At 44.8% G+C, this 14,146-nt stretch overlaps 1 protein-coding gene across 1 annotated transcript in view; it reads right to left on the bottom strand.

Annotated features, from left to right (window-relative positions):
• Positions 1 to 818: 818 nt before the first annotated feature.
• The window catches only part of abhd18 (abhydrolase domain containing 18), a 47,440-nt gene continuing 34,112 nt past the window's right edge, over positions 819 to 14,146 (bottom strand). Inside the window, exons 12-14 of the mRNA XM_084331659.1 lie at positions 8,029 to 8,257; positions 5,761 to 5,923; positions 819 to 2,053 (exon numbers count right to left, since the gene is read on the bottom strand). Of these exons, the coding sequence (XP_084187785.1) occupies positions 1,996 to 2,053; positions 5,761 to 5,923; positions 8,029 to 8,257 (450 nt within the window). The 3' untranslated portion in view covers positions 819 to 1,995. The remainder of the gene's footprint in view (positions 2,054 to 5,760; positions 5,924 to 8,028; positions 8,258 to 14,146) is intronic.

A 14,146-nucleotide genomic window follows, 5' to 3' on the forward strand; every position in this document is an offset into this window, starting at 1 on the left:
ACCAGTTAGCCTGTAGTGATCTGAGGCCAGTTAGCTTGTAGGGAGCTGAGACCAGTTAGCTTGTAGGGAGCTGAGACCAGTTAGCTTGTAGGGAGCTGAGACCAGTTAGCTTGTAGGGAGCTGAGACCAGTTAGCTTGTAGGGAGCGGAGACCAGTTAGCTTGTAGGGAGCTGAGACCAGTTAGCTTGTAGGGAGCTGAGACCAGTTAGCTTGTAGGGAGCGGAGACCAGTTAGCTTGTAGGGAGCTGAGACCAGTTAGCTTGTAGGGAGCGGAGACCAGTTAGCTTGTAGGGAGCGGAGACCAGTTAGCTTGTAGGGAGCGGAGACCAGTTAGCTTGTAGGGAGCGGAGACCAGTTAGCTTGTAGGGAGCTGAGACCAGTTAGCTTGTAGGGAGCGGAGACCAGTTAGCTTGTAGGGAGCTGAGACCAGTTAGCTTGTAGGGAGCGGAGACCAGTTAGCTTGTAGGGAGCGGAGACCAGTTAGCTTGTAGGGAGCGGAGACCAGTTAGCTTGTAGGGAGCGGAGACCAGTTAGCTTGTAGGGAGCGGAGACCAGTTAGCTTGTAGGGAGCGGAGACCAGTTAGCTTGTAGGGAGCGGAGACCAGTTAGCTTGTAGGGAGCTGAGACCAGTTAGCTTGTAGGGAGCGGAGACCAGTTAGCTTGTAGGGAGCGGAGACCAGTTAGCTTGTAGGGAGCTGAGACCAGTTAGCTTGTAAGGAGCGGAGACCAGTTAGCTTGTAGGGAGCTGAGACCAGTTAGCTTGTAGGGAGCTGAGACCAGTTAGCTTGTAGGGAGCGGAGACCAGTTAGCTTGTAGGGAGCTGAGACCAGTTAGCTTGTAGGGAGCGGAGACCAGTTAGCTTGTAGGGAGCTGAGACCAGTTAGCTTGTAGGGAGCGGAGACCAGTTAGCTTGTAGGGAGCTGAGACCAGTTAGCTTGTAGGGAGCTGAGACCAGTTAGCTTGTAGGGAGCTGTGAAGGACACATACTTAATGCTGTTCCCAGGTAACAGATAATATGTTCCGAGGTTCTACCAAAAGAGAGCTATAATTCTGCACAAATATTTTAACATTTTAAAAACATCAAGGAGACATCTCGGTTTCTCTCAGAGATGTTCCTGATATATATATATAAAAAAAACTCTGATTTATTAGTTCAAGAAATCTGGTGTTCATTCTGTTGTACCCATTCTGCAATCTGTTCATTCAACAATTTTCAATCTGGGACCGTTTTAACCATGCGAGTGGTCCTAGTTCAGTACTGATATATTCCGGGAGGTTTCATGTTCATAAGCCCAGCAGTCTTGAAGCCCCGCCTCTCCTTCTGACATCATCCAATGCTAGCCAACAGATATCTGTTAGAAGGGCTGAAGGAGGAAGGGGAGGAGCCAGGAGGAGGCGGGGCATGGTCATGGCTAGAAGGCATTAGCATTTTGTTGGAACTTAGAAAATCGATGATCAGAAAATCGATCTTTTTGCATCTATATTTCAGGTTAAGGTGGGGCGTGTGAGGTCTCCAGTTATAGTAAGGTTAAGGGTTTATGAACAACTTTTAAGGTGAACAATGGTTGAAATGTGAATAATTTCTAGCCACAACCGCTGGGCATAGATAGAAATGTCTCAATACTGATACAGATTTAATACAGACACCCATTTCTTCAATAGCCCCCCCCCCCCACCACCTCTAAACACCTTTCACTGGTGACTGAAAGGGAGATATACTGTACCGTTAAACCATGCCATACTGTACATTATTGACATCCCATAGTAAAAATCGATTATCTTGAAGCTTGTTGATAGCTTTCAATGCCCTCTTGATGCCTAGAAACCACATCAACACCACAAATCAGTACCAACTGGCATACATTTTCAGTACCCAGTCCTTCATGTTTCAGCCAATCCAGGAAAAGGAAAAACAGTCACATGTCATATTTTAGCCAATTGTAATGTGACCCTGGTTCTGTCCCTGGGGAGGAGGTGCTTATATGGTTGCCATGGTCACTGGATGTTGGAGTACTTCTGGAGGAATCTGTCGTAGGCGTCATAGATGGCCCGCCTGCAAGCACAACACAAGCAGACACCGTAAAACTTCTAATAAACACCTGCTCTCAAATAAGAAAATCTACCGTAATACTTCTAATAATTGTGTTATATAGCTGGGGAATTGTGCTTTTTTTTGTACAGTACTCTATGTCTTTCTCTACTGTGAAGGTATTTTGTACAGTACTCTATAATGTTTCTCTATGGTGAAGGTATTTTGTACAGTACTGGTCCTAGCACATTCAAGTACGTATTTATGATACTTCTACAGTTATGACTTTGCTTCAAATGTCTACTGTTGAAAATGATGCGTCTTACATATTCGATACATGCAATTATCGCCGCACTTTGCCAAGAAGGAGCATCCTTTAACAATGAATCTCAAGCAGACTTCCGGGGGAATGATCTGTATCGTAAATACTGAAGAAGCTACATCTAGAAATGGTCCAGTTTATGCGAATCTCGACTATGGTGATTTGGAGATCAATGCCATGAAGCCATCAAGATGCCACCTGCATGGATGGACAGTTCACGTTGAGACAGGGAACTATGTTCATGTTGAGGGAACTATGTTCACGTTGAGACAGGGAACTATGTTCACGTGGAGACAGGGAACTATGTTCATGTTGAGGGAACTATGTTCACGTTGAGACAGGGAACTATGTTCACGTTGAGACAGGGAACTATGTTCACGTTGAGACCGGGAACTATGTTCACGTTGAGACAGGGAACTATGTTCACGTGGAGACAGGGAACTATGTTCACGATGAGACCGGGAACTATGTTCACGTTGAGACAGGGAACTATGTTCACGTTGAGACAGGGAACTATGTTCACGTTGAGACAGGGAACTATGTTCACGTTGAGACAGGGAACTATGTTCACGTGGAGACGGGGAACTATGTTCACGATGAGACAGGGAACTATGTTCACGTTGAGACGGGGAACTATGTTCACACTGAGACAGGGAACTATGTTCACGATGAGACAGGGAACTATGTTCACGATGAGACAGGGAACTATGTTCACGTTGAGACAGGGAACTATGTTCACGTGGAGACAGGGAACTATGTTCACGTTGAGACAGGGAACTATGTTCACGTTGAGACAGGGAACTATGTTCACGTTGAGACAGGGAACTATGTTCACGTTGAGACAGGGAACTATGTTCACGTTGAGACAGGGAACTATGTTCACGTTGAGACAGGGAACTATGTTCACGTTGAGACAGGGAACTATGTTCACGTTGAGACAGGGAACTATGTTCACGTTGCGACAGGGAACTATGTTCACGTTGCGACAGGGAACTATGTTCACGTTGAGACAGGGAACTATGTTCACGTGGAGACAGGGAACTATGTTCACGTGGAGACAGGGAACTATGTTCACGTGGAGACAGGGAACTATGTTCACGTGGAGACAGGGAACTATGTTCACGTGGAGACAGGGAACTATGTTCACGTGGAGACAGGGAACTATGTTCACGTGGAGACAGGGAACTATGTTCACGTTGAGACAGGGAACTATGTTCACGTTGAGACAGGGAACTATGTTCACGTTGAGACAGGGAACTATGTTCACGTGGAGACAGGGAACTATGTTCACGTGGAGACAGGGAACTATGTTCACGTGGAGACAGGGAACTATGTTCACGTTGAGACAGGGAACTATGTTCACGTTGAGACAGGGAACTATGTTCACGTTGAGACAGGGAACTATGTTCACGTTGAGACAGGGAACTATGTTCACGTTGAGACAGGGAACTATGTTCACGTGGAGACGGGGAACTATGTTCACGATGAGACGGGGAACTATGTTCACGTTGAGACAGGGAACTATGTTCACACTGAGACAGGGAACTATGTTCACGTTGCGTTGAGACAGGGAACTATGTTCACGTTGAGACAGGGAACTATGTTCACGATGAGACAGGGAACTATGTTCACGTTGAGACAGGGAACTATGTTCACGTTGAGACAGGGAACTATGTTCACGTGGAGACAGGGAACTATGTTCACGTTGAGACAGGGAACTATGTTCACGTTGAGACAGGGAACTATGTTCACGTTGAGACAGGGAACTATGTTCACGTTGAGACAGGGAACTATGTTCACGTTGAGACAGGGAACAGGGAACTATGTTCACGTTGAGACAGGGAACTATGTTCACGTTGAGACAGGGAACTATGTTCACGTTGAGACAGGGAACTATGTTCACGTGGAGACAGGGAACTGTTGAGACAGGGAACTATGTTCACGATGAGACCGGGAACTATGTTCACGTTGAGACAGGGAACTATGTTCACGTTGAGACAGGGAACTATGTTCACGTTGAGACAGGGAACTATGTTCACATGGAGACGGGGAACTATGTTCACGTGGAGACGGAGAACTATGTTCACGATGAGACGGGGAACTATGTTCACGATGAGACGGGGAACTATGTTCACGATGAGACGGGGAACTATGTTCACGTTGAGACAGGGAACTATGTTCACGATGAGACAGGGAACTATGTTCACGTGGAGACAGGGAACTATGTTCACGTGGAGACAGGGAACTATGTTCACGTTGAGACAGGGAACTATGTTCACGTTGAGACAGGGAACTATGTTCACGTTGAGACAGGGAACTATGTTCACGTTGAGACAGGGAACTATGTTCACGTTGAGACAGGGAACTATGTTCACGTTGAGACAGGGAACTATGTTCACGTTGAGACAGGGAACTATGTTCACGTTGAGACAGGGAACTATGTTCACGCTGAGACAGGGAACTATGTTCACGTTGAGACAGGGAACTATGTTCACGTTGAGACAGGGAACTATGTTCACGTTGAGACAGGGAACTATGTTCACGTTGAGACAGGGAACTATGTTCACGTGGAGATAGGGAACTATGTTCACGTGGAGATAGGGAACTATGTTCACGATGAGACAGGGAACTATGTTCACGTTGAGACAGGGAACTATGTTCACGTTGAGACAGGGAACTATGTTCACGTTGAGACAGGGAACTATGTTCACGTTGAGACAGGGAACTATGTTCACGTGGAGACAGGGAACTATGTTCACGTTGAGACAGGGAACTATGTTCACGTGGAGACGGGGAACTATGTTCACGTGGAGACGGGGAACTATGTTCACGTTGAGACAGGGAACTATGTTCACGTGGAGACAGGGAACTATGTTCACGTGGAGACAGGGAACTATGTTCACGTGGAGACAGGGAACTATGTTCACGTGGAGACAGGGAACTATGTTCATGTTGAGACAGGGAACTATGTTCACGTTGAGACAGGGAACTATGTTCACGTTGAGACAGGGAACTATGTTCACGTGGAGACAGGGAACTATGTTCACGTTGAGACAGGGAACTATGTTCACGTGGAGACAGGGAACTATGTTCACGTTGAGACAGGGAACTATGTTCACGTTGAGACAGGGAACTATGTTCACGTGGAGACAGGGAACTATGTTCACATGGAGACAGGGAACTATGTTCACGTGGAGACGGGGAACTATGTTCACGTTGAGACAGGGAACTATGTTCACGTTGAGACAGGGAACTATGTTCACGTTGAGACAGGGAACTATGTTCACATGGAGACAGGGAACTATGTTCACGTTGAGACAGGGAACTATGTTCACGTTGAGACAGGGAACTATGTTCACATGGAGACAGGGAACTATGTTCACATGGAGACAGGGAACTATGTGTTTACCTGAACATGTTCTGTTTGAACAGGTAGGCGCTGACGTGTCCTCCCTTCAGGTAGCGGACCTCACAGCCGGGCCAGATCTCCTGCAGGCCCAGGACTCCTGCTCTGGGGATGTAGGCGTCTTCTTTAGCCTGGACTACGATAATCAGACTGGGGTCGACTGGGACTGAGAGAGAGACGGAAAGAGTTTTTTTTTTATTTTTTATTCATTCAATTCAATCTTTATTTAATCTCGAAAGATCATTGAGAGCAAGCTCTCGTTTACAATGACATCGAGCGGTACAATACATAATACAAAAACAGAAATAGTCAATCAATTTAAAGGAATTAAAACAACTACATACTGAGGTGAAATGGATGGGTAGAAGTAAAATAAAGTATTGAGTTTAAAGTGCTTTGCAAAACATTCCATGTGTCGGGGGCAGATCTTCCTAATTCAGTGCAAACTCTGAGGACCTTAACCGCTTCTGCGCCAAGAACGAGTTTACTCGTTATTGCCCGCCATGCGTTCAGCGCCAGAAACGAGTTTACTCGTTATTTAGTTTATTCGCTATATCTATTCATAATTCATAGCTGCAGCCTCTGGTATACCCTTCAGAGCCTGTCTGAGCTGGCAGACGGTCAACACCGCCCTCTACTGCCAGGCGGAGCTATTGCATCTCATTGAAAATGGTCCGTTGTGTTTTAGGAGGTACGGTGTGGTACGGACCTCCACGAGCATTATTTGGAATTTCAATCAGATATTTGGATGATCTCTTTTGCATTATATCAGATACAAGGTAAGAACATTATATATAAATTCGATCGTTGATCTGACATTTATTTCTACCGCGATCACAGCTATCTGTGTGGACCGTGTATGGCTGTTAACCGTTGGCTAGCGTTGATTTCAGGATGATTAGATAATCAGCCGAAAAATTACAACGTGATGACTGGATTACAGTAAAATGCCTTTTTCTCATATTTTTCCTGGAATTACGGAAAAACACCCAGACCATACTCTATTCAAAACGGTATAAAACGGAAATGTACGGATGAAAAAACAATCCCGTCTCGGGCATGTTGGTGAGACTCAACAGCGTTATTAGACCCATAGATATAATATTTTAAGCACTCGCAAATGTCACATTCTAAAACTATATCCATTGAATAAAGACCTGGCGATGACTGGGGTATCAGCGCCCCCTGCTGCTGGCGGTCAATGTGTTAAGCGTGAGACGATCACCAGAGCGAGTGTGATCAGGTCCAGAGTTCCAGTCCAGTAATGAAGTGATGTACATCATGGCTTTGTACAGAAACAGATGCCTGTGCAAGTCACCTCTCTCTACCAGAGAGGACCACCCAACCTTATCATACAAGATACAATGATGATACCATAACTAGGGATGGGTACCGAATTCGGTATTTTTAAAAAGGTACTTACCGAAACACGTCGGTACTACCGAGTATCGATTCAGGTGAGATACCGTTAAACGTTCATACGCACAATGTACGCTTAGTCGCTTACCTAGGATTTGACTTGATTCAACAACAAAGCAGTCGGGGCAATGGCAAGCCGAAAACGGTCGAAAATGTGGTTATTTGAAGTTTGGATATATATTTTTTTTTTCACAACTGAGGTAGGTAGATTACATTTTTAGAGACTAAAGTACCGAAAAAAGGCACCGTTGGGTACCGGTATCGATTCACAGGTACCGGTACCGTATCGGTTCAAATGTGAACAGTACCCCCCATCCCTAACCATATCTCTCTGCCAGAGAGGACCAGCCAACCTTATCATACAGGATACAATGACGGAACCATAACTGTCACGAGTGATAAATCTAAGGGCAGATTGATATACAGAGTCCAGAGGCTTCAGAGTGGGAGCAGCAGCAGGTCTATAAACTACGTCTCCATCGTCCAAAACAGACAGAAGAACAGCTTCAATGACCCTCCTTCTGCTAACCCATAGGACAATTTATTTTCTGTAAAAAAAGCCAACCTTCTGTCGCAGTTGGCTTGCAAGATTATCTACATGGAATTTAAATGTAAATGCAAATATATTTATCATATCTCGTTTGAGAGGGAAATAAAGAGGGGGAGAGAGTGAGTGTGTGTGAGAGAGAAAAAGGGAGTGAGGAAGAGAGAAAGAGAGATGGGCGTGGCATTTTAGTCAAATGTTGGGTTTATGTGGTGTTTAATACATATTTTCTGATACACTGGAAGCCTATGGCAGTGGTGAATTGGCAGAAAAGCACTACCAAATGTGTGTGTGTGTGTGTTACTAACGTGAGAAGTTGGCCATGTGTGTACACTCGTCCATCACTCCTTTCATGAAGCTCAGAGACTCCCTCTGTAATGGCTGACGCCCCCCCGCTGAGTCCCTGGCATGTAGTCCGTCCAGGACCTGGCCCCCACCGGTAACCAACCTCGATTGGTCCATCCCCCCTCCTGCCCCGCCCCTAGCGATCTTGCCTACAATCGGAAGCCCCCGTCCTCCGGAGTGCAGGCTGGCAGTCTGGAAGCAAAAAAGAAAACGGAGCGTAGAATTAGAATGAATAGAACTGAATGAGATTCAGGCCTTTACTCAAAATACAGATTCTTGTTACTCCAATGTTAAAGGTCCCATGTTTTGCTATTCCTTTCACTATTTGGGCAATGTTACACAATTCCTGTGAGTCTATGGAACACATCTGTAAGTTTTTTATTTTTTTTATTCATTGTTTTGTATTTCTAATCAAGTACTCTAAAGCAGCATTTTTCCACTTCAATATTTCAAACTGTTTTGGGCTGGGCTCCGCCCATAAGAGCTTTGAGTGACAGTCACCCACAGTCAGCACTGGCACAGAGAGAGACATAGAGAGATAGAGGGGGATACTAATTAATTTCGCCGCAGGGGGGCATAATCCCACGGGACAATGCATTGGTAACTTGTTTCTTTTTTTAAAACTTCGTTTTTTAGCGTTTATCGCTTTTCTGGTCAAGCATGACCGACAGATGCAGGGTGAAACGGGAGGGAGAACAGGGGAAGACATTCGGCAAATGACGGCGGGTCCGGGAATCGAACTCGGAGTCAACCAGATCCGTGACGCAGCACGGTATTCCCCGACGCGTTCACGTCGAGGTACATGGTGAGCTACTGGAGCTCTGGTAACTTGTTTCAAATGACAATATATACCCCTGTGAATATTATTGCACAGATCGGAATACGGGCGCGCACGTGGAAGCGTGCGCAATGATATTTTGCAGCAGGTTGACAGTGATATGCAAGTGCTCCTGACTGTGTGTGTGTGGGGTGCTCCGTGTCCCCCTCTCTCTCTCTCCCTCTCTCGTTCTCTGCTCTCTCTGTCGGCACCCGCGCCACGTCAACCCGTTTGAGGAAGTGTCAGTATTTCCACTCGCTCTGTTGTTGAGCGAATGGTTGAGTGTGGCTAAAACCATAGAGGGGGCATTAGTTATGCAGATGAGAATTCTTGGACGTCACAGGTACACGAAATTCAGAATAGCTTAGTTCAGAGTGAGGGAGGATCTCGTGAACTCGAGACTGGACTGATGAGCCTAAATGAGAATTAGAGACACAGACCCCATTGATACAACCCCACATTGCTAGAAAACAATGGAAAAGGCCATAAGACACGGGACCTTTAACAAACATTACAAACGTAACCGAAGCAAATTTGAAACTCTTAAAATGATATGTGGTATATTTTTCACAACTGAATAAACAAACTGAATATGGGGTCTCTGGAACACTGTTCGAAGCTAGAAATCTGCCTGAAAAATATATATATAACGCTTTTATCTAAAGCGCTTTACAATTTATGCCCCTCGTTCACCCACTCACACATTCACACACCAACAGGGGAGGCAACCCTGCAAGGTGCCGACCTGCTCATCGGGAGCAGTTAGGGGTTAAGGGTCTTGCTCAAGGACACTTTGACACGCTGCCGGGAGGAGCCAGAATCGAACCAGGAACCTTCCGATTACCAGACAACCGATCTACCTCGACCGCTCTACCTCCTGAGCCACTGCTGCCCAGTCATGGAGGCGTGACTTTGACTATAGATTGTTATTTATGATTAGCTCCTCTTGGAGGCAGGACTTTGACTATACAGATTGTTATTTATGATTAGCTCCTCTTGGAGGCAGGACTTTGACTATACAGATTGTTATTTATGATTAGCTCCTCTTGGAGGCAGGACTTTGACTATACAGATTGTTATTTATGATTAGCTCCTCTTGGAGGCAGGACTTTGACTATACAGATTGTTATTTATGATTAGCTCCTCTTGGAGGCAGGACTTTGACTATACAGATTGTTATTTATGATTAGCTCCTCTTGGAGGCAGGACTTTGACTATACAGATTGTTATTTATGATTAGCTCCTCTTGGAGGCAGGACTTTGACTATACAGATTGTTATTTATGATTAGCTCCTCTTGGAGGCAGGACTTTGACTATTGAAATGATATTACTTGTTTTCGTTATGATTATACAGGATAAGTATGTAAAGTATGTGGGTATAACACCTTTAATTCTGGCAAACTGTTGTTTAGTCTTTTACACCAAGTCTGTATTAGACACATTTCACAGGTCGACAGGTCAGGCCTGTGAGGAGAGAGATGTGGGTCAAAGGTGACCAGAGATGGGTGTCAACTGTCAAGCAACAGCGCTGCGAGTTAGACGGGCTTCAAGGCTACATTCCTTAAGAGAACACCACGTCCACAGATGATACGGAGAGAGAGAAAGAGAGGAGCCCCCCCCCCCCCCAAGCAAAGGGGGGGGGGGGGGGGGGAGGTTGGAAAGAGAGAGAGAGAGAGAGAGAGACGGGGAGTGACCGGGAAATAGATAGTGGTGTCTCAGCCGTGGGAGTAAGAATTCCACCGAACGATTGCCTCGATGAACAAACAACGCAGAGGATCGAGAGATGGGACGGACAGAGGCTGATAGCGATCGACGACCAGCTGGAACACTGTTCTCTTACATTATTCAGATTGTTATTTATGGTTACATCCTCTTGGAGGTAGGGCTGGGGCGATATGGCCAAAAATGATATCGCGATAACAATATCAACAGATGTACCGGTATGTTTATTTTGCAGCAATTCTTTGTCGTTGCCGCCATCTTTAGTGTTACAGCCCCTCACACTCCAGTTCTCAGGCTGCAGCTGGTTTGAAAGCGAAAGTAAATGGGCTTCTCTGCTGGCTGTGGCTCCAGGGGAGTTGAACATTCTGGCTCTGCTAGTTTCTTTTGGCGCTTTTTTGGTGGACAAACCACCGCACATGTGCACTGTGACTCGTGACTGGAGTCTAGCTCTGCTAGCACACATAGCCTACTGTGTACAGACGGTTTCAAACTGTATTTTAAATTAGAAAGCAAACAAAATAAATGGACAAGCGAAAAATAAATCTCAATTTGGTCAGTATTGTCATTTGGACAAGCAAAGCCATTACTTTAAGTTGCAGGCAAGAAAGACAAGTCTGTCCACTGTCTCTGGTTTTAAAACTGCCCTGTTGCAGGTCACAATAAAAAAATATATTTATATCCCCCCCCCCGATATCGATTATTAAAATATATCGCGATAATCATCGTTATCGTTATATCGCCCAGCCCTACTTGGAGGCATGACTTTTACTATACAGGTTCCTATTAACTCCACTTGGAGGCATGACTTTGACTGTATGATATGATATTTTCATTTATAATGCGCCCCCCAGCCAATCTTTACATCGGTCCGGGGCACAGCCGGGGGAAAAGGAATACGAATAGACAGGACAATGGAGACGGGGAACCAGGCAGACGGACAGACAGAGAACATAAGAACACCTCAGACACACAACACAACAGCAAAGTAACTCAATGATCTGTACAGATAGTTATTTATGATGAGCTCCTCTCGGAGGCAGGACTTTGACTATACAGATTGTTATTTATGTTCAGCTCCTCTCGGAGGCAGGACTTTGACTATACAGATAGTTATTTATGTTCAGCTCCTCTCGGAGGCAGGACTTTGACTATACAGATAGTTATTTATGATTAGCTCCTCTTGGAGGCAGGACTTTGACTATACAGATTGTTATTTATGTTCAGCTCCTCTCGGAGGCAGGACTTTGACTATACAGATTGTTATTTATGTTCAGCTCCTCTTGGAGGCAGGACTTTGACTGTACAGATAGTTATTTATGATGAGCTCCTCTTGGAGGCAGGACTTTGACTATACAGATTGTTATTTATGATTAGCTCCTCTTGGAGGCAGGACTTTGACTATACAGATTGTTATTTATGATTAGCTCCTCTCGGAGGCAGGACTTTGACTATACAGATTGTTATTTATGTACAGCTCCTCTCGGAGGCAGGACTTTGACTATACAGATTGTTATTTATGATTAGCTCCTCTTGGAGGCAGGACTTTGACTATACAGATTGTTATTTGTGCAGAACTTGTCACCAGAGCACCTTTGTCACATTCTTCGGGAGAGCTGCTCTGTAACTTCCATGAAATCTGAGTTGCATGTGTGATGATGTCACTAATAGGTTGAACATATCACGGTCTAACATGTGGTCACATGACACCTTCAGCTTCAGCTGCACAGAACGCTGAGTAGGTGTTGACTTGTGTATTGATGTCTTGAAAGAATATAAGCTGCCGACTTGGTATTCCTGGTAAATATCAAAGGGCGATTGATTGTTGCTCATTTGCATATTAATAGAATAGAAAATGGAATCAACAGAGGCTAGAGAATAAAAGTATGTTTTGTACCTGAACTTAATTTAAAGGAATCAACAGAGGCTAGAGAATAAAAATGTGTTTCGAGTCTGGATTTGAAGGAATCAACAGAGGCTAGAGAATAAGAATAACACTAGCCATCGGGTTCGAATCGGGGTAGAATCAGAGCGCGATCGCACCAGAATATCGCGTGATGAGAACGCTCCCCCCGTCCCCGGGGACGCTGATTCGCTCCAAACCTGGACTGCTGGAATAGGTGGTCTCGGGTGCACGCCAGCGTAGGGCTGGGCGATATAACGATAACGATAAATATCGCGATATATTTTAATAATCGATATCGAATATCGAAATTAAAAAAAAATCGAAAAATCGTTTTTTTTTTTTTTTGTGACCTGCAACAGGGCAGTTTTAAAACCAGAGACAGTGGACAGACTTGTCTTTCTTGCCTGCAACTTAAAGTAATGGCTTTGCTTGTCCAAATGACAATACTGACCAAATTCAGATTTCTTTTTCTCTTGTCCATTTATTTTGTTTGCTTTCTAATTTAAAATACATTTTGAAACCGTCTGTACACAGTAGGCTATGTGTGCTAGCAGGTGGTTTGTCCACCAAAAAAGCGCCAAAAGATCGAAAATAAACTAGCAGAGCCAGAACTGTTCAACTCCTCTGGAGCCACAGCCAGCAGAGAAGCCGGTTTACTTTAGCTTTTAAACCAGCTGCAGCCTGAGAACTGGAGTGTGAGGGGATGTAACACTAAAGATGGCGGCAATGACAAAGAATTGCTGCAAAATAAACATACATCTGTTGTTAAAAAAAAATAAAAATAAAAAAATTTAATTTTTTTTATACTTATAACAATTCGATAATTATCGATATCGAGAAATAAAATAAAATTATCATATCGTTATCGCGATAAGATTTTTTTCCATATCGCCCAGCCCTACGCCAGCGTCCCCGACAACGGAGCGGGGGGCGTGGTGTGCAAGCTTACTGTAATGCTTTCATGCTTGCTTGAATTTTGGGCAGATAAAAACATACAGCAACAACTGGACAATACCCACAAAAATGATATTTAGCATGTTGAGCCTCACGGCTCAGTGGATGAAAACTTCTAGATGAAGCCACGTTACAAGCACAAGACTTCCCTGGCTCGCATTGGGCTTGGCAATTTTTTTGCCATTCCTATGTCTACTATACATTGGTTTCTTGTTCGAATGTATTTATTTCTATAGACCAGTGGTACCCAACCAGTCGGCCGTGATCGACCGATAGATCAATGACATGCAATATAATTGATGGGAGCAATGGGCTAACGTTAGCTGCTAACTAGTAATAACTAGGCTAAGCTAACTAGCGTTAGCCGCTAACCCTGGAAAACACTCAAAGCGGACTCCACAACACCAGTTCCATTCGTGAGAAAAGGGGGTGGGTTATATTGACAAGGCTTGACAACAGAGGTTCAAATATAACTTCAAATTTATTGGTTATTTGTTTCTTTATATCAGCATCCAGTTTCCACCACCGTATGTTAAACTCTTCCTGTGTTGACGTTAGAGTGGCACATCATCGCCTACGGCAGCTTACACGCTCAAAACGCAAACAAACCCCGGAGCGCACCAAGACTGCAGTGTGTACGCAAACTAGAGGGGGGAGAGGGAGGGGGGAAGTTTGCACCCAAGG

Source organism: Notolepis coatsorum (assembly GCF_963971535.1).
Source record: "Notolepis coatsorum genome assembly, chromosome: 16".
Taxonomy (NCBI): Eukaryota; Metazoa; Chordata; class Actinopteri; order Aulopiformes; family Paralepididae; genus Notolepis; species Notolepis coatsorum.